General features: G+C 38.9%; 1 protein-coding gene across 2 annotated transcripts in view; it reads right to left on the bottom strand.

The window, feature by feature from the left end:
* Window positions 1–23755, bottom strand: part of LOC102227659 (guanine nucleotide-binding protein G(o) subunit alpha) — a 104949-nt gene that overhangs the window by 25646 nt on the left and 55548 nt on the right. For both annotated transcript variants that reach the window (XM_005795783.2, XM_005795782.2), the window contains exon 4: window positions 7757–7917. In XM_005795783.2, coding sequence (XP_005795840.1) covers window positions 7757–7917 — 161 coding nt within the window. The remainder of the gene's footprint in view (window positions 1–7756; window positions 7918–23755) is intronic.

Here is a 23755-nt window from a genome sequence, read left to right as displayed (position 1 = left end):
GGCAGATTCAACATCAACTGACTCATTATTTAAATTTTATTGTCACATGACTTTATTCTTGTATTACTAAGACTGTCTTCTTGTATTAAGACTTTACTCTCATATTTAAAAAAAGAAATATCACAGGGTTGACATGAATTCAAAATCCAAATAACTAGAAGCTGTAAAACAAGATGGTGGATGTTTTTACTCTGAGTTGTGGAGACATAATGAGGACAATGGTGAAAAAAATTCAGATTTTCCAAAAATCAAATCTTCAAAAAACAGAAAATCAACTTATCGCCCAGCCCTGTGTGTACATGATGGTTACATTGTATTTTCATTCTGTTATAACATGATGTCATAAACCTATGTGTATTTCAGATTTCTCTGTAATGTTTCTACATTGTCCTGATCAAAATATATGCAGACTTTCTGAAGCTCTTTGAAAAATGTTCTTTGTTTTTCTACTCATTTTTTTAGTCCAGTCAAAGCCTTCTCCAAAAAAAAAAAAAAAAAAATCAAAATGACTTCATTCTGTTTGCTGTACATCCCAGAGACGCTGGTGGATGTGATGCAGATAAAACAGAGAGAACGTCGCCGGGTGGTCTAACCTACTTTCCATGACATCAGAATGCTGATGATGAATATTATGGCTCAGGTGGTTTATAGGTAACATTACATAACAGTGATAATATCACTCCCACCTATTACATTACTGTCACTGTAACTGTAGTTAATGTGCTTCTTTCAGGGATTCTGCTGGCTGTAGATCAATTTCACTACAACACGCCGCGAATATCGGCTCAGTGCTAAACCAGATGAGGTGATCTTACCTGAAAAAGCTTCATCATCTTTATTGTATTTCTCACAAAGGAGAACAATGTTTTTAAAGTTTAAAGTGCAAAGCATTATTCATATCTACCTTTCCTGTCGGTGCTAAGCTAGCTGAATGTCTAAATTACGTCCTTGCCAAGTGAGCACAGCGAGCAGCTGCTTGTTTAGAAGAGAGGAAGAAAGGCAGGGAGGATGAGATGATTCTGTTTGCTTGTGTAATGGCATATCCCTGGAAGTGCACCTTTATTTTTACTGTAAATCAAATGATCCTGAACAGAGCCGGGCAGAGATGCATTCCAGCAGTGTGTGGAGTGCAGCTCTCACGTACAGCTACAGTAGTAATACCCAGCAGTAGTTTCTCGTCATGCTAACTGCCTGGCGTTGTGTTGTAGTTGGTAGCACTACGGCAAGTTTCTGATTCCCTTCAAAAAAAACCAAGAAAACATTTTCTGCTGGACTTTCTGGCCTGGTTTTGTTTCTCTGAGTTTAAATAGTGCAGAAGTTTCCTCCCCAAATCAAAGATACACATGGTTGCTGGTAGCTACAGACTTCCTGTATTAAACCTGGACCCTCAATTAGTGGGAACTTGCTGAAGGTCTCTGGTCAAGAGACCGGGAATAACAGGAAAGGTTTAGTCTGCAGAGTCATGAACACCTTCAGAAAGACATCGTTCAGTCTGCAGGCCAGTAGCAGCAGTCTGGGTGGTCTGACTGCTTTTTAACGCCGTCCAACTGATGCTCATTATTTCTTCATAATCAAGGCAGATTGAAGGCTTAATGCATATTTTTCCACCTTAATCTCCCCCAAATGAATTATTAGGACTCTTTATTTCAGTCCTTCTTCTGTCCATCAGTGTAACAGGCCAAACCAGGAAGAGGCAGACAGTCACTCTCCTGTGTTTAGATGCCTTTACTGGCTTCCTGTTAAATGTTGAACTGAATTTTAATATTAAATTATTTTGTTTTTAAATCACTCACGTCATCATAACCTACCATGAATGTTAAGGCTAATTAGCATAACCACAGATGACAGATAAATGGTTTTACTTGTTTCTCTGCTATTAGCACACTGAGCACCGCAGACAGGAGGTTGATTGACAGCGCTAAGATCCTCCTCCTGGCTCTGATTGGTTGTTTTTGGGGTCTGCATTTTTGCAGACCATAACAATAGCACTGGGAGGAAGTGGAGGAGTTTGGTTTTTCACAGTCTCACCCGACATGGTGACTGTTTTAATAAAAATGGAAAAAACATTTCTTAACAAGTTTCACACTGCAGCTTTAAGATCAAATTTAAAAAGCTAGTGACAGATCAATTAAGATCAACATAAGCAAAAATATAGATCACTAAAAATTAAATAGTGGGTAAAAGGACCCAAACTGTTTCCGCAACCAATCAGGTTTTATCCGTCTCTTATACGCCTCACTGTTTTCTTCTAAAAATCTCTGAGGAAGCAATCATAACAAATCACTTCTCCCAAACAACCAAACATTACTGATGCTCTCCATCAGCAGAGGTGAACCCTGAAGTACGGACTGAGAGAAGAGATGAACACGATACGCACTCAAACGTCCTGCCAACGTAATGGATATAATGCTTTTTTATTTTTAGATTGGTGATGTTCTTTTAGGGCTAGCGGACACTCAGTTACTTCAAAAGGAAAAAGATAACGGCTCGAGGGAGAAGATATGTTGACAGAGTAAGAAAAGGTAGACGGAATACACACACGAGCACACACAGCTTCGCTGATGAGAACTATTGATTTTAGAGGGAAATATTGGTTAGATTGTGGTTTGAAAGGGAAGAAGAATATGACGAGCTGGTCAGGAGGAGACGAAGAAAACGAGAAGCAGAAAGCACTCTTTACCTCCTGAGACTCAACTGGGCATTAATCTGCAACCACAGTGTGTTTCATGGAATGAAAATGAACGCAAACACGCACCACATCCTACACAGGCGGGCTCTGTTTGCTCCCAGTGAGCGTGAGTGGACAGGATTAATGACGACTCGATGCTGAGACAGGTTTCAATTTACAAAGTGAAATGGCAATGATTAGATTACAAGGCAATCAAACAACCCACACATTCTTAGCATTAATGCAACAGAAGGAAGAGGAGTTAAATTGAAAAGAGAATTGAGAATAAATTAAAGCTGCAAGCAGTGAAATCCATCCAGGCCTCTGACGTCAGATCAGAAGAATTTTATTTTCAGAGACTTTTCAGGTGGCAAAAGCGTGAAGAATATTCCTTTATCATGTGTCAAAAACACTAAACTATCACAGATAGAGTCTGGAGCAAAGCATTTGTAGCATTATTGGTATTTTGCGTAAATCCGCTAAGTGTGGCAGACATGTATTCAACCCACCTAACTCCATTCTTACTAAAACCATCCTTCACTGCCAATATGACAGTAAGTGTTTGAGATGCGTCTCTGCTAGATTTGCACATCTAGAGACTGAAACATTTTCCCATTTCTCTACCAGATATTTCAAACTCAGTCAGATTGAGGAGAAAAGCTGTTGGTAAATCCTACTGAGAATCTTTCAATAGAATTTAGGTCTGAACTTTAAAACTTTAAAAATATACTCATGATTTGTTTTGTATGGAAGCCAAGAAGTTTCATTTTGTTTTCAGCTGACCAGAGTAACTTCTGCCTCCTGTTTGAGTTTCAAGCTTGTGTCAAACTTTTCAGTAGCTTTCTTATTGCCATCCTTTTATAACTTTTACATTAATCAAACAATGACAACAGATTCATGAGTCATCCATTCAACAGATCCTCTTCTCCAGCATTACTACGGTCTAGTTGACTGTTCCTCTGATTAACACTCTCCTCGCTCCAGTCTGTCACTTTGGGTGGACTGCAGTTTGTTCATCCTCTCTCTTTGTTTCCAGATGACGGATTAAACAGGGTTGATATTCAAAGCTTATTGTTTTATAACATAAATCTGCTTTAAACTTCTCCAGTTAACAACAAATGAACCGATCCGTTGTTAATATCTGTATCTGTCCCGATATTAAAAAAGATTCTAGATCTTTTTCAATATTCTAGATCTTTTTCACTGGTATCAGTGATTATTATTAATTTTACATTATATTTAGAATTCCTAATCACACTTTCTGAACCAATAGAAAGAAACTGTTGCAGTTTATTTTTTACCAATTTAGTAAATCCATTGTTTTTATCAGTTTCAGTTTCTTTGTCATTTATTTCACATTGGCTGATTTACTCCTAACTGTTTACGTTTGACCAAGCTGGTGAAGCTAATGTGTGAGCTGTATTTGTGCAGAGTTACCAAATAAATGTGCAATTCAGAGCTTTTATGTCTGTGTTTGAAAAACATTTACGTTTTATCTGTTTTTCTGTATCGGATCTGACGATAAACCTCGGGTATCTGTATCTAGAAGTAAAAAAAGTGGATCAGTGAATCCCCATCCACAACATTCTCTCTGACCTTTCAGCTGTTCCTTAGTCTTCATGCTGCTGTTTGTTTGTTTGCTAATGTTCTCTATGAAACTCTGAAACATGAAAAAGTCAAAGAGTTCTTTGTAATTTTGCAAGACGCTGTACGATGTGTGACACACCCTTGCAGTTACAACAATAGATGTAAGAAATGTTTCCTCTTTCCATCTACTCCAGTCAGCAAAGTAACTATGAAGGCTATCAGTCAATTTCCACAACTCCGGTTGTTTGATAATTGAGTTATAAAGGTCAGTCAAAGATCAGTAATTGTTTCGACTTATCCATTTGTCTTTCACGACCTTTCCTTCGACACGCGGCTGACCCCTCTGTGCTGCTTCTGCTTGTCGTTCACCCTGCAGCCACTTCTCGCCGCGCTGAACTTGCACTAACACTCATGTCAACATTATTTTATGCGCAGCATCGTTGTAAGCCTAAGGACTCACACACAGACAGCAATGTAAATTACATTTAAACCAACCTGGAAAGGGATGATAAGTTTTCTGTCTGGTTTCTGGATGACATATAGTATGTGCACAGCTGCTGCATTAGTCTTTCCTCTCAGACTGATATTTCTCAACATGGCGCATTAAGTTGATTAACTCCAGACCCCTGAGTGTGCTCGCCTCATTTCACTGGTGATGTGCAGAATTAGAGAAAAGTGGTGGATTTAAAGCCCAGAGAGGCTGTTACTGTTAAAGATGAGCGGCCAATTGGTTCAGAAGCTAATAAATGTTCATTTGGAGAAACAAAGTTTAATTTTCTGTAATCATTAACAGTCCATATCCCACCCTCTGACTTGGAGGAGTCTAGCATTTATAGTATAGGAATGATGCCAACCGCTCATGTCTATTCTAAAATTTCACATGGCTGAAGCATTCAGAAAACTATTTGAACTATTCCAGTTTATTTTGGTTGTCTTTGGCTGTCCTTTCCTCTCCGATGCTCTTTTTTCTCTACAGCATCTAAACTGAGAAGCTTGACTTTGTCTCTGACCCAGTTCTGTGTTTATTTGGTTTTATGTTTTGATTGACTCTTCCAGGGCTGTCTTATGTCACCGATCCAGTTTGTGGTATTCATGGACAGCATCTCAAGGCGTTGTCGTGCAGAAGAGGCTGTCTGGTTTGGGAACCGTAGGGTCTTATTGTTGCTTGTCACAGATGATGCGGTTCTGTTGGCTTCACCTCCAGTCTGAACTGGAGTGGTTTACTGGTGAGTGTAAAGTGACCGGGAGGAGAATCAACCACCTCTGGGCTGGGGGTCAGTCTCTGCCTCAAGCAGAGGAGTTTCAAGGGGACATATTATGTAAAACTCACTTTTTGCGCATCTTTGTACTTCCATTTGGTTTTCTTCTGCTTCTAAAAATAGTCCAAAAACACACAACTGTTTTTTGGAGATAAGTTCATGTTTTTTGGTGTTAGGAAAAATTAATTTTTCAGAAACCTCCAGAATGTCAGGTGGTACAACGGCTGCTGGAAATAATAATAATAATTGTTGTTGACTAATTATTCAGAAACCACTTTCTTCATTCGAAGGTGCATGGTTATATAGTTGTGCGTTTGCTTTTAGTCACTTTAATATGCAAGTGTAAATGTTGAGTTGGGGGCGTGGCCAGCAGCAGCTTAATAATATTTAAAGTGACAGAGGCCCTAAAACAATTCATTCTGAAAAGAGCTCAAAATAGGCAGAACTAAAATCTCATTATCCAAGAATCATTTTGTGCAAAAAAATTAATAGGCATGTTTTGTATTGCTACACCTCCAAACAGGAGCTGCTTAGAGAAACCTTATATTAGTTTTTTAACCCTTTAATTTGATTGACAGCACTAATTTTTTTATACCATGATGTCATAGGTTGCTTTTTGAGATATTGGGAACATGATATTTTGAGATATCATGTTCTCAGGTGATTTCATGATTTATCAGACCTGACCGTAAATGTGGCTCATGAAAGTGAGCCACATTTCATGATGTAGCAAGGAGGCAATAATATTTTCACAAACGGTCAGGTTGATTGGATAGATTTGTCTTTCAATACATAAGTCATCACTTGGAAACTCCATTTTACATTTACTCTGGTTATTCTGCCTAAAATAATAAAAACAATCTGTAGGGGTATATCTGTAATGCTTTTTCAGGGCAAAGTATGTGACGTTTCTTCACCTAATTGTTTAAAAGAAGGTCACCACAGACGAATGCATTCATGGCTGTTGCTTAGTAACCAGAGTTGGGATGGTTAGATACCACCCTCTGGAGTGATTTACTGACACATATTTACTTGTGACTTCTATACAAGCGACAGAAAGTAACATAATAAAACCACAGAGCAGCATGAAGAAGAAAGGTTTCTGCCGTCGCTGAGCAGAGGGAAGCAGAATAAGGAGACCAAAACTATTTCCCAAAATGAGGGATATAATGATGTTTTTTCCAAAAAAAACAAAAAGAATTTAAAGTTTCTTACACCAATTTACAGCTGCAGCATAATCACCTTCAGCGGCACTGCAGCATTTAAAGACGATCTTCTGCTGTGTTTATCCACAAAACAAAAAGTCTAATTCAAAATCTGTTGCAAACAACTCAAACTGCATGTTTTCTTGCCTCTGCATGGATTGTTAAATATTGCCAACTCAGAGAATTTAGCTACCTCATGTGGCATTTTTACATTATTCTCAGTGTGCGTATGTGCATCTTGTGTGATCGCCTTTCTAAATTATGGCCGTGTCACAAAGGCAGGAATGTAAATCGCAGATGGAGTGTACAGTATGTGCATTGTGGTAAATAGGTCAGAACACTCAAGGCCTTTGCACACAAACACACAGAGGTGGCTTCAGGCAGGACCTACTCCTTTCACACAGCAGCGTTCTGCTTTCTATGGAATAAAAACACGCATTACATGCATGTGTGATTACCAAACCTGCACCATGCACAGAGATACTGCTTACGTCTCCAATAGTCATAAGAGCAGAAGGTTTTGACCACAGCTGATCTCTGGTTCACTGAAATGTTATCAGATTTCTGGGGTTTCTCAGGAAAGATGCAGAAACGCACGCTTGTCAACAGTTTGTGTGTTCTGGTCATGTGATGTCTGTCCTATGGTTTCATTGGTTGGGCACTCTGCTCGGCTGCACAGGCCACAACATAATAGGAAGTGTGCATCAATCTTTAATGTGACATTTAACACACACACACACGAAATGATAAATAAGCTGCAACTGAAAGGTTCACATCTGATTTCACCATCAGTGAAAAATAAATAAATAAATAAATCTCAAATAAATGTTAAAAATGTTGTCTGGCAATAGTTTTACCAAAGAAAAATAAATGACTGTTTCAGGAAGAAGGCAACCACAGGAAGTAAAACATCACTCAAAAAGCGCTCACAAGTAAAGAAGAAACTCGTATCAACAAAGCTTGAACCAAACCTCAGTGAGTCTCTAACGTCTGATTTGTAGATCTCTACATGAGCAGATTTAGAAACATGGACGTACTACTGCGCCGAGTCGTTGAGCTGGTACTCCCGGGCGCGGCTGAAGCACTCCTGGATGCCCGAGTCGGCCCACAGGCGCATCATGGCGCCCAGCAGCTCAGCGGAGTACGGCTCTGTGTCTTCCATACGACTGACGACGTCACACACCATCTTAGCGTCCGCCTGCAACACAAACAGAAAAAAGAAAACAATTGGTTAGCATGCTGCAAGCTATTTCTGAGGGATTGATGAAAACACCTCAAAACAGCAGGACGTCTACCCGTTCACTTCGACAAATAATAACTGATGAAGTGTTAAATATAGCAGAGAACAAGGGCAAAGTTCAAACAGGGAAGAAGAATGACATAAGCCCTGAAAACAGTGGAACATGTGTTATTACTGAACAAAACCACCCAACAGAGCTGCTCTTACAGAGGCGTCACTCCAGATCTATTTCCATCACTCTTCATTGTGGGCAAACCTTAAAAATAATAATAATAATAATAACACTGGATATTCAGACTGAAGTGGCCTTTTAAAAGCTGCACATACAGAAGATCCAGAGGGCTGGAAATAGACGGAGCACTCTGGCATCTCGCTCAGCCTGGCAGAGGTTTGTTTTTAGGCTGTTGTCATGGTCATGCAGCTGTGATCCGGCCGCGCTTCCCTTCAGGGCCAGAGGCTCCTGATCAGCTCCGGGCTCCTTCCACACAAAGACGCTCCAATGCAGCACTTCTCACCGAGTCACAGCATCATAAACCGCTCATATGATCGCAAAAACCCGACAACAGAGTTAATCTGCTACACTTAAAACCTACAGATGTTTATGTCTTCATGTTCATGGTTTAGATTAGAGGAAGCAAAACATCACAAAAAAAGACAATATTGATAGATTTTCTTTTTAAAATCGGCCTTTCTCAAACAATTTTGTTTTGCACTTGAAAGGACAAGCCAAAAAACTATATTGATAAAAGCATTCAGTAGTAGGTTAAAGGTTAAAACCACCCACAATTCATCCATTTTCCTTCTCTAAGCAGACGTTCATTCTTTGAATCATGTGAAGCGGTCCTGATTAAAAACTTCTCCAGGTCTTCTGGGCATTTTCAAAAACTTTTTATTTAAGTTTGGATGCATTTTTATTCATTTTCTCTACAGATATTGTACTTAACCATGAAACCGTTTGATGGTCAAGTTCCACTCATATTTGAAGTGAGTTATTCAGTAGTTACATGTACTGAACATGTTTTGTATCATCCATAGACCTATCCGAACCTGTTCAGGGACTAATAATAGGTCAACTTTAAATCACAGATTTTCAAAGAAATATTTGGAAAATCCATTTTGCATTTACTCGTTATTTTGCCTTAAATAATTTAAAAATCTGTAACGGTAAACCTCTAACACTTCTCAGGGTGCTGTATGTGACGTTTCTTTACATAATTGTTTAAAAGAAGTTCACCATAGGCAAATGATTTTTTTTTATTTCAAAATTCTGCTAATTTCATTTAAAAAAATCTGATTTTAAATGTGGATGGCAATGCATGTGCTAACAAGAGCTTAAACATTGGGATTTCTGTCAGCAGAATTATTTTACTAAAAGAAATTAAGAAATTATACAATGGTTCCGGAATCGTCCAATCCTCCCTCTGCTTCCTGGAAAATAAACATTCCTGGATTAATCCGTTTTCCCCACACAAATGTACACGTCAGCAGTAAAGGCGACCAGATAAATACAGGTTTTGTTATCTGAGTCAGTGATGCTTTAGATTTACACACCACAGTGAAAAACAAACAGAACGTACAGCAGGATATACTGTGATACTGGGAAATAGGAAACCCGGAGCCCTCAGCGGCAAAATAAAGACATAACACAGCGACAGGAGATAAATATCAATTAAGGAATGCATTAAAATCCACATTAGACCCAATAACTGCTGTCACTAAAACAATACATCATTAAGCTTTACGTCAGAGAACTCAGCATGAAGCCAGTGGAGCGGTATAGTGTGTCAGATTTGGAGCCGATTTTCATCGAAATGTAATTATAGCCAGACATTATAATTAGATTGTGCAGCACTCAGGCTCATATTACACCACCTGAAGACAAGGTCTGTGTGAAGTCTGACATTCTACAAAATTTAGCAGCAAAGTGACTGAACCTGAGCACAGAGGTGATTTAAACACAGCTGCTCTGATGAACTCATGGATCGCCCAGTTTAACCCCAAATCAGAGCAACAAGCTGTAAACGGCTTAATAAGCAGGTTTTCTTTTTTCTTTTGCACTTTTACCCTCTTCTGTTGCATCACTTCATTTGCTGCCTCTACATCATTAACAAAGGTTTGCACCATCATAACACTCCAAGTGCTTCTTTACTGAAACTCTCTTCCCAATTGGTATAATTCAACAAGTCAATTCAAGATGTTTTTTGAACACTTCAAAAACACAAAATCTTAAAACAGAGTATTTTTGTCTAGTTTCTAATGCAAATATATCTTAGTACACTGGAAATTAGATAAAACTACCTTATAAGTTTTATTTTATTGTTTCATTCAGTCAACAATAACTAAAAAAGTAACAAATAAAAGAAGCTACGAATGAAAAGCAGCAGAATTAAGTATAAACTTATATCTGCCTCCTATTCACAGAAAAATCTAATTAAGTATTCAACTCAGAAGACTATTGCAAATATATTTCAAATATACACAAAAGATTTAAAAAAAACTGTCACGATTATTCCATAAAGTGACACTTTTTATTGAAAAGCATCTTTCCAATGTCACTAAGTCACTTTTTATAAAGATATACTAGCTTGTTTTAGGTAAATAATTCCTTAAAAGTGATGAAATAGTACTAGCTCCACTGGCAGATTATGTCACTAATAACATAACATTTTTCCCTTGGTATAAGTGGAATTAGAACTTTTTAATCAATATTAAGGAAATATTTACTTAAAATAATTTCTTACATCTTGCCGAAACATTACTTACAAGTTAGATTTGCCTTATTTCAAATGTACTAAGATATTTGCACTAGAAACTAAACTAAAATTATGGTTTTGTGTTTTTGCAGTGAAGCTGCTGCAGAAAAACAGTTTTCTGAAGTTCATTTATATTGCATATTTCAGTGAGAAGACAGTTTCATGTCACTGAATCTGTAAGTGTGGGTGTTTTAACAGATGATATGACTCTACATGAAGGTTACACACTTGAACATGGAGCTGATCCACCTTCAGCTTCGATTACAACACATGTGCATGACTGTGATGAGTGCAGTATGCAGCGCTGCATCATTCATCTGCTGCCAGCATGCTGCTGAGTGACGTCTAAGATTCTCAGTTCTGTTCTGGAGCCTGTTAGCCACGCTGTTTCTAATATTAACTCGCCTCACTCTCTGAACCAGGGTCTCTGCTCTTTTACATATCAGCAGATTGTGACTTGGTCGGCAGTGAACGAGGAATCAATCTAATAAATATGAATAATAATTAAAATCTAAAGTCGCTGACATCACCTCCTGGTAAATCCAGAGACCGGGATTCCACACAATCAGCAGAACTTCTCACATCATTTATTCATTTTAACTTGAAAAACCTTCTGCATGATCTCACATAGTTCAATAATGACCAGCCGACACCTCAAAACCAATGCAGCAAGTTTTATAAAACAAAACCTCTACTTATGGCGGACAGCATAGTTTTTCAGATTTAAATTAGAACTGGATGATTTAATCAAGATGAAGCTTCAACCTGAACAGAAGGAACGAAAAGGTGAACAGGCAAAGGAGAACGAGAAAAAAGGATGGGACTGAACGAGGTAAGGAGAAAAGAATAAAAGGGGGCATTAGAGGATGAATGAAGGAAGGGAGGAAGGAAAAAAGAAAGGAAAGACAAGAACAGGAAAAAGGCGGGATTGAAGGAATGAAAGGAAGAAAGAAAGGAGGTAAGTAGGTAAGGAAAGATGAACGAACAAAGAAGAAAAGTTAAAACTGAAGAAAAAAAAGAAGAAAACAAGGAAGGTTGTGGCAGAAATGACAGGATGAGTCCCAGTTGAACCAGTTGACCAAGCTGAGCCAGTAGACTGGTTTTCTCAGAATCCACCCAGAGCTGCCACTCCTCTTCCTCCCTCTATTCCTGTCTCTCCCTCTTCATCTCCATGTGCAAACATGTCACCTCTCCGCCCTGCAGCCAGCGGGCCTCTGGTCCCTCATTAGTAGTCTCCACCATGTCGTTCCTCCATCCCTCCATCTGCACTCGTCCTTCTGTAGCATTGTTCTGTCCTTCATCTGTCTTTCCGTTCCAGCTCACTGACATGTTTGTTTTGTTCTCTAATGTTCCTCCCTCTGCATCATATTTCCCCCCCTCTGATTCTCCTCAGAACTTCTGTCATTTCTTCGGCTGTTTTCCGTCTCTTCTCGCCTGTTTCACCAAGCTGTGTTCGGTTTCCCCTCTCTGCATCTATTTTTGAACACCAGCCACATTCACGATGACTTACTCCTCTCCTTTCAATCCAATCTGTCTCTTCCCTACTCGTCCTTTCCATCTCCCCTGTCAGTTCCTCTGCTCTACCCATCATGGCAGAGATGAACTCGACTGTGTTCTGTTGCTGTGGAATGATCTTCCTTTGGGCATAAGACAAGCCTCTTCACTCGCTGTTTTTAAGTCCCTTCTTAAGACCCATCTTTTTTCTTTGGCTTTTGGCACAATCTGAGAGGTTTCACTTTGTCACTTTGTGTCTGTATATTAATATGTATTTTATATTCAATCGTTTCTATTTTATAATTGCATTATATTTTTGTGTATAGCACTTTGGTCCTGTTGGTGTATAAAGTGCTTCATAAATAAAGTTGGTATGGTCTGGTATGGTTGTGTCAAGTCATTTTTCAAACCTGACACCAAATGCTGCATGTCAGTTTATCTTAGTATTTTAAACTGAATGTCTAAAATGCCAACTTTTAATTATGCCAAAAAGATTTAACATATTCATTGAAACAAGATTTAATAGTTTACAGAGTTTCCCCACAGAGTAGCTTATCATGTTATGTATCATGTTTACCATATGAACAATAAGGTTCTGTGTTTGCAGATTAACCTATTTGTGGATTTTTCAGGGGAATGTAACTCCAAAATCTGCTGACTCAAAAAATGTTTCGCAAGTCGTTTGAGAGAAAATGGAGCTTAGGAAACTTTGGTGCAAAGCGGCCAATCCAGAAGCACCTTTTCTGTTCCTTTGTGCTGATTGGTTGGATCCTGAAGAGCAGAAATAAGGGAGTCTGCAGATATTAGCTTCTGGTGTAGTACAAAGATGGTTTCCACTGTGCAAATCAATGCATTTTAAGGTATATTTGTTGTTTGAAACATTAAAATAAACATCTACTGTGGCTCAAAGTAGTTTGTTTTGGTGTGGAGAAATTTATTTCCACCTTTATAAATGTCGCTTTTCTAAGCTTTTAAAATAGAAGTTTGAGGCATTCCTTTGAAGTCATGTAGCTGATTATGATTGGTTTACTGAGCCTCTGCAATGTGGCAACTGCAGGAAGTTATTGCAGCAATCATCTTGAGTACTGATTTCTTTTAATGTTGTTTAGGACTTTAGGTGATTATCAGCCAAAGTGATAAAAACATTGTTGCCAATGACTCACATTGTGCCAGAATTCACAAAGCAACATCACCTGGCTGCAGATACGCATGTGGGAGGCATATTTCCACTTAGTATTTGTGAAATATTATAACTAAGGCTTGTTGTCAAGCAACTGTTTTGGCCAGAAACCCAAGAAGGTAATGGAAAAAATGATCAAAAATATGAAATTCAAGCATTAAAGTACAAAAATGTGACAAAATACAGAAAAAGCATGACAACCCTACAGTAACATTTCATCACTTATAAACCAGTATCAGCTGGATGGATCTGTAGTCTATTTTACTGTCCAGCTTTATAGCGCAGTGGAGTTTACTCTCATCATTCCATGATAATCAGCATCAGCTTCATAAACATACTAAACACATACTGGATCATACAACATGGGCAACGATGAACATGTTGCTGGTTCACTACTTATTAATGCAGACTGGGAAAACCCAACAAAAGAGACAGTTTTGGAAAAAACTAAAGACAAATAAAAATCTAACCATCAAAATGTCTTCTATGTTTTTTATGTTCCCATCCACTAAAAGGCACCATGATAAGAAAACTATCAGGGTTGTTCCCTTCACCTGTCTGTCAGATGGACCACAAGTCACTGCTTATTTTATATAATACTTTCATTGCACCACATTTGGGTTTGTGTGTGCAAGTTTGGCTTAATATGTACCAAAACTTAACAGCCAAGTGTACAATACAGAAGAAATGAGTCAGAATACTACATAAAGTAGGACATTGGGAAATCTAATGTACATCCGTCAACTTCCACTCAACATGCAAAAAATGTTTTGTGACAGAGAGGGGAGTTATAATTTTAGGGAACAACCAAAAATAGTTTTTGTATCTAAATGTGTGGGGTAGATTTATGGAATGAATAAAATGATGAACTCAAAGTACAGATATTGACCATCTTAAAAAATGAACTTATTTGAAATTATGTTGGGTAAAATGGGACTTCAAAGGTCAAACATGTTCTTAATTCTCTCTATCGTGATAACAATAAAAACTGTGTCACAGTAATTACTGTCCCACAAACACAAATACTGTTCCCACGTATAATACGCTTCTTTAGGACAACAGTAACACAAAGAAGTGGCATTTGTTTAATTAAACTACAAAGCATATCTGTACCTAACCGTATTTTGTAATTTATTGATGCTTTCACTGAAAGGGGCTTTTAAGGAAGATTAAATGGAGTTTATCATGACAACAATAAATCAGAATTATCATGATAATAAATTTATCATGATAAATGCCCACCACTACTTCCAAATGCCCTTTTTCTAGCAAATTGTGTAAAATTGCAAGTCAATTAGCATGACTGTTTAACTCATTATATTTTTTCAGTCTTTCCTTTGTATTGTTTGTTCAAAGTAAAAGATAAATAAACAGTGAATATGGTTTTGCTTAAACAGCTTTGAAACAGAATGAACTCCTGTTCAGCTCATTTTAACGACGTCCATGCAATCAGATCCAGTTTTATTCACAGTTTGTTATTCTGTTAACGTCCACAGAAGAACAAACACAGAATGTGACTCCGCCTCTCTCAGTGAAGACATTTCTTTCCCAGAGGGACTGCAGGGGTTGAAGTGCCAGAGTCCATGGTGTGACCTTTGACCGGGATGTGCCGACAAGTTCCTCCTAAAAGCCGAAGCTGCTTCTCAGAGTCATCCTCTGCCGAACACTGATCCCACTCAGACTGAGTGGATTTCAGCGAGCTGCAGGAAACAGAACTCCACGTTTTCCTGCGACTGTCCTGTGTGAGCAGAGCCACACAATGCCTGCAATGGACTGAAAGTTGTGTGCTTCAGGGGGTTTGAATGGAGGAGGACACCAGATGAAACAGAGCATGAGCTTCCTGTCTGTGTGTGTGTGTGTGTGTGTGTGTGTGTGTGTGTGTCTGTGTGTGTGTCCAGCTTTAGTTTAAAGAACTGGGCACTGCACCACAAACTCACTGAATATCCAGAGCCAAAGCCCAGGAAACTCTTCAAACATATTAAAAAGGCACGGCTGTTTATTTTCCAATTAAGCCATGAACTGAAATTCTGGAAATATCTTTCAACACTTGTTTTTGTCACACATTCAGTTGTAAATTCAAGGCACAAGATCTAATTTCCTGATCACACAGATACATAAGTTCTGCGAGATAATCTTGCTTTGCTGTGTTTTGGCCTTATAAAAGTTTTCTTCAAAGAGAAATCTTTGTCACACTATTTTCGCAGTAAAATATTTTAAATTGTAATTCCTGTAAAAATACAATTCAATTCATTTTATTTATTTATATTGCACCAACGCACAAACTCACCACAAGACGAGTTGTTTATTTCAATTATACAGACATTCCAGACTTGTTCTCTTTTGTTTACAGTGCTAGGAAGAAAACAAACCTGGAAGTCCTGCGTGCTGCATTTCTGTTGTGTAAAAACTGTAATGTTATACAACGTGATATTTCAAATTTTGGAAAGTTGCCTAAAAATGCAAATGAAAGGAATGATTCCAGTACAATCACTACATGCAGTAGCAGCGTTAGAACAAAAGATGGTTTCCTGTAGTTGCTTCGAATCGAGGCTGGTCTGTATTCACACCAGAACCGCACCAGAGAGCGTTTGGAAGCAGACCAAGACCACCTAAAAAAGTCAGTTCGGGTCGGGTTGTTTGGCTTGAGACCAGAATTGAGTGTATTCAGTCCAGATCAACGAGCAAAACTAACTCTGGTCCGATTAAAGCAAACCAAATGCATCAGGTGTAAATACCTGAAACCCACTCTAAAAACACTTCCAACTACCGAAGATAAAAGACCAAATATATCTTAATATGAATTAAGCTTCGTTTATGGGGAAGTTTTTATTTCTACTCAATTTATATCAAGGAAAAACATGTACATTGAGAAGCTCTGGGTCATTTAGTTTTCCCCCCATACTCATGTCTTCGTACTTCCTGTCATGACCCGATCCACAAGATGCACAACGTGACTTTCTGTACCAGTTGTGGTCAGGAGTCGATTCCTGGCGTCTCCAGGGAGAACAAGCGCAGCTCTGCTGTCAGAAACCCGACCCAATCGACTTCTTTAAGCTGCTTTAAGCAACTTGGTTTCTCTAAACTGTTATTTCATTTTTCAAGCTTCGTGCTTTAATTCTTTACGTTTGTGAAAAGCCACCTAGCAATGAATAAACTGATACTCAAAAAGCAACAGAAAACACCAGAGTACAGATTCTAAATGGACTCGAGATCAAAGACCCGTTTGTCCAGACTTTCAGAAAAATATACTGGGACGCTTAAAATGGTTGATCACTGTTTAAAAGGTAAATTTGTGATATATGTGAAATAAATAAACTGATTTATAACTGTCACTCATTCTAACAATTAGCGGATCTGATTAGGAAACTTTGTTGAAAAGAAATAAGTGAAATGAATCAATGGACAGAGCAGCAAAAAAGTTAATAAAGAATAGATTTGGGTTTCCAAAAACAGAAACAGAAAAACACAAAATTCCCCCCAAAAGATTCAAAATAAAATATAGAACTGATTTAGATCTGTTTAATAACTGCCTGCCTTCACCAGCAGGTGATCAGATATTCATCTCATTTTTATTTTGTATAAATGGAAATTTATTATTGTGTTTCTAGCATCTCAGATGTCTCCTTCTCTGGTGTGTTTTACTGAGTAACTGGTACATTTTAAGAACAGAACCAGGTCATTCACATCCAGTAAAAATGACGCGTATAAATAAGTTTAACTGGCTTTTTAACGTCATGGGATTCATCAGCCAATCGGATTTCTGTAAAAAAATAAACCCAGCCTATGGAGCAACTTGCTCTGTGACTCAAACCTCCTTTGTGATCTGGTGTTTGACTCTTTGGGTCTTCTGCTTGTTCTGGAAACCATTTATTTTTTTCACACCCGTTCCCTCTCTCCCTCTCTTCTCCTCCTTCTCCTCCTCTGCCGGCGGAGCGAGACGCCCCACCCTTCTGCTCCCTCTCTCCCTCCTCTGCATCACGTGGTGCTCGGCTGCAGTTACCATGGTAACCCTCCTCTTTTCCCGGGATGGTGAGATAGTCTGATTTTCTTCCTCCTTTCTCTCTCTCTCATCCTTCCCATCCATTCTGTTGCAACCCCTCTTCTATCTACCCATCCCTCTGTTTTTTCCTCCTCTTCCTTTGTTTTCCAATCCTAGGATGAATTTGTCCGACTCACATCAGAGACAGAGATGTCAGAGAAGCATCCGGAGTTGGGCGCACAACCTCCCTCACCCACCGCCTCCCCCTCGTTCTCTCAGGCAGTTACTGAATAATAAAAGCGATTAAATATTTCATCGGGGTTCAGCCCTCCTGCAGTTCGCCTCAGCAGCTCTTACTCTCAGACTCGTGCGCGCCCGTCAGCGTGTGTGCCATCCTTTACTGTTGCCACCCTGGCTGAGCTCCCTGCAGCCACACCCATCCCCGACCACGGAGACGGCGGATGTAGGGAATGTACAGTATGTGCTATTAGAGTGTTAAAATCCACTCAGGGCGGGGAAGACAGCGAGAAAAAAGAACTGCTGTTCAGCCTCACACTCAGCAGCAGAGACGAGAGACTCATTGTATGTAATTATGGTTGTGCACACAAAGCGTGGAGGAAAGGAAAGATACATTCATGGGATGCAGATCTGTGTTGCAGTGCAGCTTTGTGCTGAGTGAATCTCCATTACTGTTATTGATTCTGATTATTACGGCACGATAAACCGGTTTAAGTCACTGCTGTTTCATTCAGCTCCAAAACTATCTTATGTTTCCTTACATCTAGTTTTTTCAGCTACTGATATACAACTGTACAGCAGCAGGTAGTTCAGGTCTTTGTTAAAAAAAATTATGACAAATACCAAACAAACCAACGGAGCTACTAAACTATTTCTGTCAGCTGTTTTGTTGACAGTTTAAGAAATGAAAACTTGATGTTTATCAGACATTTTTTAGATTTTGACTTCATGTCTGACATCATTTTTATAAAAATGATTTCCCAGATCCCAGATGTTGTTTAAAAGCTTTAATTTTTACGTTTATCCAACTCTACCGTGGTCATAATGCTAAAGAAGAAACAAATTGTTCATTTTTTGTTTTTGTAGATCCTGATAATCTCTTCAGTCAATGCAAAATTATCCATTTCAGCCTTGACTGGGACATTTTGAACGAGATACAATGAAAACAATCAAAAATGTGTAAAAACAAAACAAAACTATGAAATAACCTTTCAGTTTGGTGCTAGCTAACAGAAAACTACAACTGCATCCCAGAAAGTATTGAAAAATCTCAACTTAACTGGTGCAAACATGCTGAGTCCAAAATGTAAAAGCTGAACTTTGGAGAAAGGATGAATAAAAGAAGTTTTCAATGCCAACATTCATTCATTCAGCAGCAGAGTACAGCGTGTCGTCAAACCCAGGGTATTTTTTTTGTTTTTGGTAAACGGGGTTGGCATTGCGTCAGGAAGGGCAAACATTTATGGATTCATAACTTATTTATGGCTGCAGAGAATTATAAAAATATACTTCAGAAAAGCAACCTCGGTTAAGAAATCGAGGTCAGATTTAGAAAAGGAAAACCTGACAAGAACAGATGATAAAAGTAAAACAGGAGGATCATGGAAGTTCATTGGAGGTGGCAAGAAAAACACAGAGGTGAAGGATCTGAAACGGAGTCAGTGGTGACCTCTAAAGAGAGCAGTCAAAGGAAAACAAAAAATAAGATCCTAATCTAGGTGAAAATAATCTTAATCCACATTCTTGTAAATAATTTATGGCATTGTTGTGGTGTATGATTAAAAAATGTTACAAATGCAGATTGTGTGATGATTTACAAAACTGAGAATTTGGCTGGAAAATGCTCTCAGGATAAAACAGAAGTTTATGCAGGTCTGAAAAACTGCTGCAAAGATGTTGCAAAAGAGGAGAGGAATCACTCTGATCAAGTTCTGGAGATTTTCTTGCTATTTATTGCCATTAGAAAAGGTGTTGCATGTAAAACTTTAATGTGACCCTCACAGCCCACCATAGATCCAGTGATGTCAGGGATTCAAACAAGCAAGAAAAATCTATGCCGTTTTCAGTTCTATGAGATTAAAAAAAATCATTCCAATCTGTAAAATTTTGTTCTTCACTTTTATTTAATGATGAATCATAAATGTATATTTCTGGTAAATATTCAAGCTAAATGTAAATCCCACTCAAACCCACTCCTACCAAACCAGCTGAGCGCCGTCACATCCCAGAATGATGAGCAAACCGTTCACCTTCAGCCGTCATGACGACGACCCCTCGCCCGCCACCCTGAGTGACAGTGAAAAATTCTTTGCATACAAAGTGTATTGGCTCAGGACAGCTGTCTGGAATAAATCCACTCCTTAAACACACACACACATTAATACACACAGAGAGCAGCACCTTCATGTGTCTTTGTCAACAACGGTTCCTGAAAAAAAGTCCAACAGGAGCCGTTCCTCTCTCTCTAACCACCGTCTGCTCCATCTCATGCTGGCCTGATAGTTTCCTATTAAAGATCTCCAGCTATGCGGTACTATATCACTTTCAGGCGCTTCATCTTTGGCCGGTTATTCTGTAGCTGAGCAAACCACTCAGGAAAAAGAGACAGAGAGAAATAGTTGGAGAGAGAGAAAAAGAGAGAGACAGTGTGCTCCGTGAACTGTTACATGTAAAAAGCTGATCTCAGTAATCGGCCTGCATATTTCTAGAGGTGATTTTTTTTCAGTGGTTTTGGGTTTTTCGGTTGGAAATGTGGTAATTTCTTTCTTTGCAATATGATGCAAACAAAATACAACAAACAAACATGCAAACAAATACACGAAATGAGCTCCAATTATTGGTGGGAGTTTGTTTTTATTTTTAATTTAAAGCAACGTTAGTAAGCGTTTAGGTGAAAAGGTTTCAGCAAATTTAAGTGCTAATGCAATAGACAGAGATATTTACACATTTACTTTGTCAAGTTCAAAAACATTCCAATCTAATCTGAGGTGAACAAAAAAAGATCTATTTAAGAAAGTTGAGGTCAAACTTGAAGAGTCTGGGGAAAAAAAAAATTCCGCATAGTGGATTGCTGTGATTCACAGGGATTAGGGACCACAGTCACCCAAAAATAGCGAAAGCCTACAACTGCACCTTAATATGCATTAATACACACAGTTAACGCTAACACAGAAGCTAACATCCACAGTCTCCCTTTTTTCTGCTCTTGGCGGTTCAGCCAATCAGCACGAAGTCCAGCAGCATTCCTTCTGGCTGTTTCAGCTTCTAAAGTCACTTTTTAACATGGTAGATATGCTCTATGGAAAGCTCCCTAATAGGCAAATATTTACCAAATAATTAGGAGTTATGTTCCATAGAGAAATCTGCAACTAATTTCAACTCAACACATTGTTAAAGACTATACAGCCAGGTTCATTTACTTCACCACATTAACTGTTATAGAGCAAGCAATGAACAAAACACATCAAAGAAAGAACAAAACATTTAATCTGGTAATAACCAAAACCTGGACAGCTTCTCCTTCAGGCTCAGTTCATATTTCCACCATGATTGGTAGAGAATGAATCTCCATTCTGTTTGTTTTAACTCAGGTAAGATAGATAAACTCCTCCACCTGTTTCAGTGACTCCTAACCATGTGTAACAGCGACCATCGACTGTTCATGTGAAGATATGAACGGCTGAGTGTGTGAAGCTCAGAGACGTGTTGGGTTCATGTTAAGCCAGCTCCTGTGAACCTGCGGATGTGATTTTCAGAAGGAGGTGACATCTGGAGCTAAGTATAGAGGAAATTGGAGAGGAATCTGACACTGAGTGACAGAGGAGCAGATTGGATGAGAGGCTGATACGCCGTCAAGAAGGAAACCGGGAGAAAGAGTTGGAGGGGATGTTGGGTTATAGTAAAGAAAAAGAGAAAGGAAAACCGAGAGAAGAAGAAAATATTCCTCAGTTTAATACATTTTTAAAAAATGAAGGTTGGTTTTTACAAACCAGAAGTCTGCATCCTGTACAATCCATTTCTGCCCTCAGTCCAGATTATTAAAAACAATTTAGAGCTGCAAATTTTAAGATGATTTGAAAAAAGACAACTTAGTTTTTGCTGAATATCTACTAGTTCACCTTTCTAAAGAACCACCATTTAATCTGAGTTTTGGGTTTTAAATAAAGAAAAACATAGCTTTTCCAAAATGTATATTTACACATTTTCATCTATAGATGCAGTTATTTGTCAGAAATATTTCAAGAATAAAACAAAGAGCACATTTAAAAAATATATTACTGGTATGTTTAGTGTCACTTTGTTGTGGACATTTAATGAAATAATGGAATCTGACTGAAAAACTACTAAAACCTTTGTGCGTCATTGTGGCAATTTTCAAAACCGTTAGTTATGTGTTTAATATTTAGCCAGTTATTAAGAGCCACTTGTGGCTCCGGGTCCGCAGGTTCCAGACCTCTGCTACAGATCAATACAAAGACTGACTCGTTGTATTCTCACAGTGGGTTAGCAACTGTTTTTACCCTGTTGCAAGATCAACACACTTTCTGTGTAGATGCCAGAGATCCATGTGGTCAAATGTTTGATCTGCTTTAACATTTTAATTACTTGAAATGCATCAACTTATATTTAAAATAACATGTTTGCATTCAGCGGGCATTAAAGGTGACCTTGATCAGGTTAGGGATAAGACTTATGGACAATACAAAACATGTTTATTACATGTTTGACACAAAATCATTCTTAGACAATGAGGTCTCAGTATAATCATACATCTTTGGAAACCAAAAGTGGAGGCTCAAGCACAACCAACAAGAATGCAGCAAGTGGTTTCTGGAGGGTAAGTCAATAACAAAACATTTGTTTTTTACAGCAGTCATTGTACAGCGCATACAGCAGTAAAACCAGCTGATGTGCCCTTTAAACAGCAGCCACTGGGAAGCTCCTGCTGGTTATATTAAAGGACAGGATGTCATCTAAAAGAGAGGTTTTCTGAGGGGAGCAGTCTGCTGACATTAACCAGACATCTCTGCTGTTTGATAATGTCCTTCTGGCTGTTCTGATCAGACGGTGATCTCTACTGTCCATCTGTACAATTGAAACTTAGTTGAGAAGTAGAAATTGCGAGTTAGTGAGCCGAGTGAGCGGCTGCATCCAGATGTGAACAGAGTCCTGCAGGCTTAACAGGAGCAGGTGGGTAAGTGTCACCACAGTTTGGCAGAGGAAGGATGAAAAACTGGACAAAGAGGACAAGGAAATGAGTTCAACAATCACAGGAGCAACAGAGAAGGCATTCACACCCAAAAATTGCACAGGATGTGCTCCTTCTGCTATTGTCAACGTTTCGTTTTGCTTCACAGCCATTTTCACAGCTGCGTTCTGCGCCTGCCAGAAGTAGGACTCAAGGAATGCAACCTGTTCAGGTTTCCAGGACTCTCAGTACTGCTGTTCTTAAAGCCCGAGTGTGTTAGTAAGATACCTGAAGTACCACAGTCATGGTGATGCTTTTAGCAGGAAACACAGAAAAAGGCTTACAGGATTCCACTAATGATTTATTTATTGCCCCAAAGTGATGCTTCAAACCAGCAACTCGTCATCAGACACAGTGACTGAGCCGAGCTCAATCTTACATCAGCAGGTATTTAGAACAGCAAGTCAAATGACAAACATGTTAATTGGGAATCAAACATCTACAGTATATGGAATAATGATGATCATCTGTAAATAGGGGAACGGGTTTGCCGTCAGTAAGATATGAATATTTGTAAAAAATTACTTTAAATCTAAATGTGACAAGGATATGAATGCTTTGGGTACAATATGTAAACATATGTAGAGTGGCGCAGTTGGTAGCACTGTCGCCTTGCAGCAAGAAGGTCCTGGGTTCGATTCCCGGCCCGGAGTCTTCCTGCATGGAGTTAGCATGTTCTCTCTATGCATGTGTCAGGTTTCTCTAAATTCTCCTTGTGTGCATGGATGTTTGTCCTGTGTGTCTCTGTGTTGCCATGTGATGGACTGGCAACCTGTACAGGCAGTTTCATGCAGATTATTCTTCCACATCTTATTTAATTTGTTAAACTGAGGAAGACAGTTGATAAGCATATCACACCATGGTGGGCCTGCAAGCCAACATAGAGAAACCAGATTGGTCTGATTGAGTTGATGTTGGCTTTCACCATGCTCAAACAAAGCAGACCATCTGAGTGAAAGGGCACTCAGAGGGCAAAAGTCAGTTAAAAGCAAACCCAGCAGCTCTGGTTTGACAGGTCCCTGAATGAATGTTTTCTGCTGTGGAATCTGTGCCTCTCAGAGGGGCATCCCCTACGCAGAACCACCACCGACACCAGGACACACTGAAAACAGCTCACAACTGAA

The sequence above is a fragment of the Xiphophorus maculatus genome, chromosome 2, assembly GCF_002775205.1.
Source record: "Xiphophorus maculatus strain JP 163 A chromosome 2, X_maculatus-5.0-male, whole genome shotgun sequence".
NCBI classification, from domain to species: Eukaryota; Metazoa; Chordata; class Actinopteri; order Cyprinodontiformes; family Poeciliidae; genus Xiphophorus; species Xiphophorus maculatus.
The sequence above is the reverse complement of the archived record's forward strand: the minus strand, read 5'-3'. Positions and strand labels throughout refer to the sequence as shown.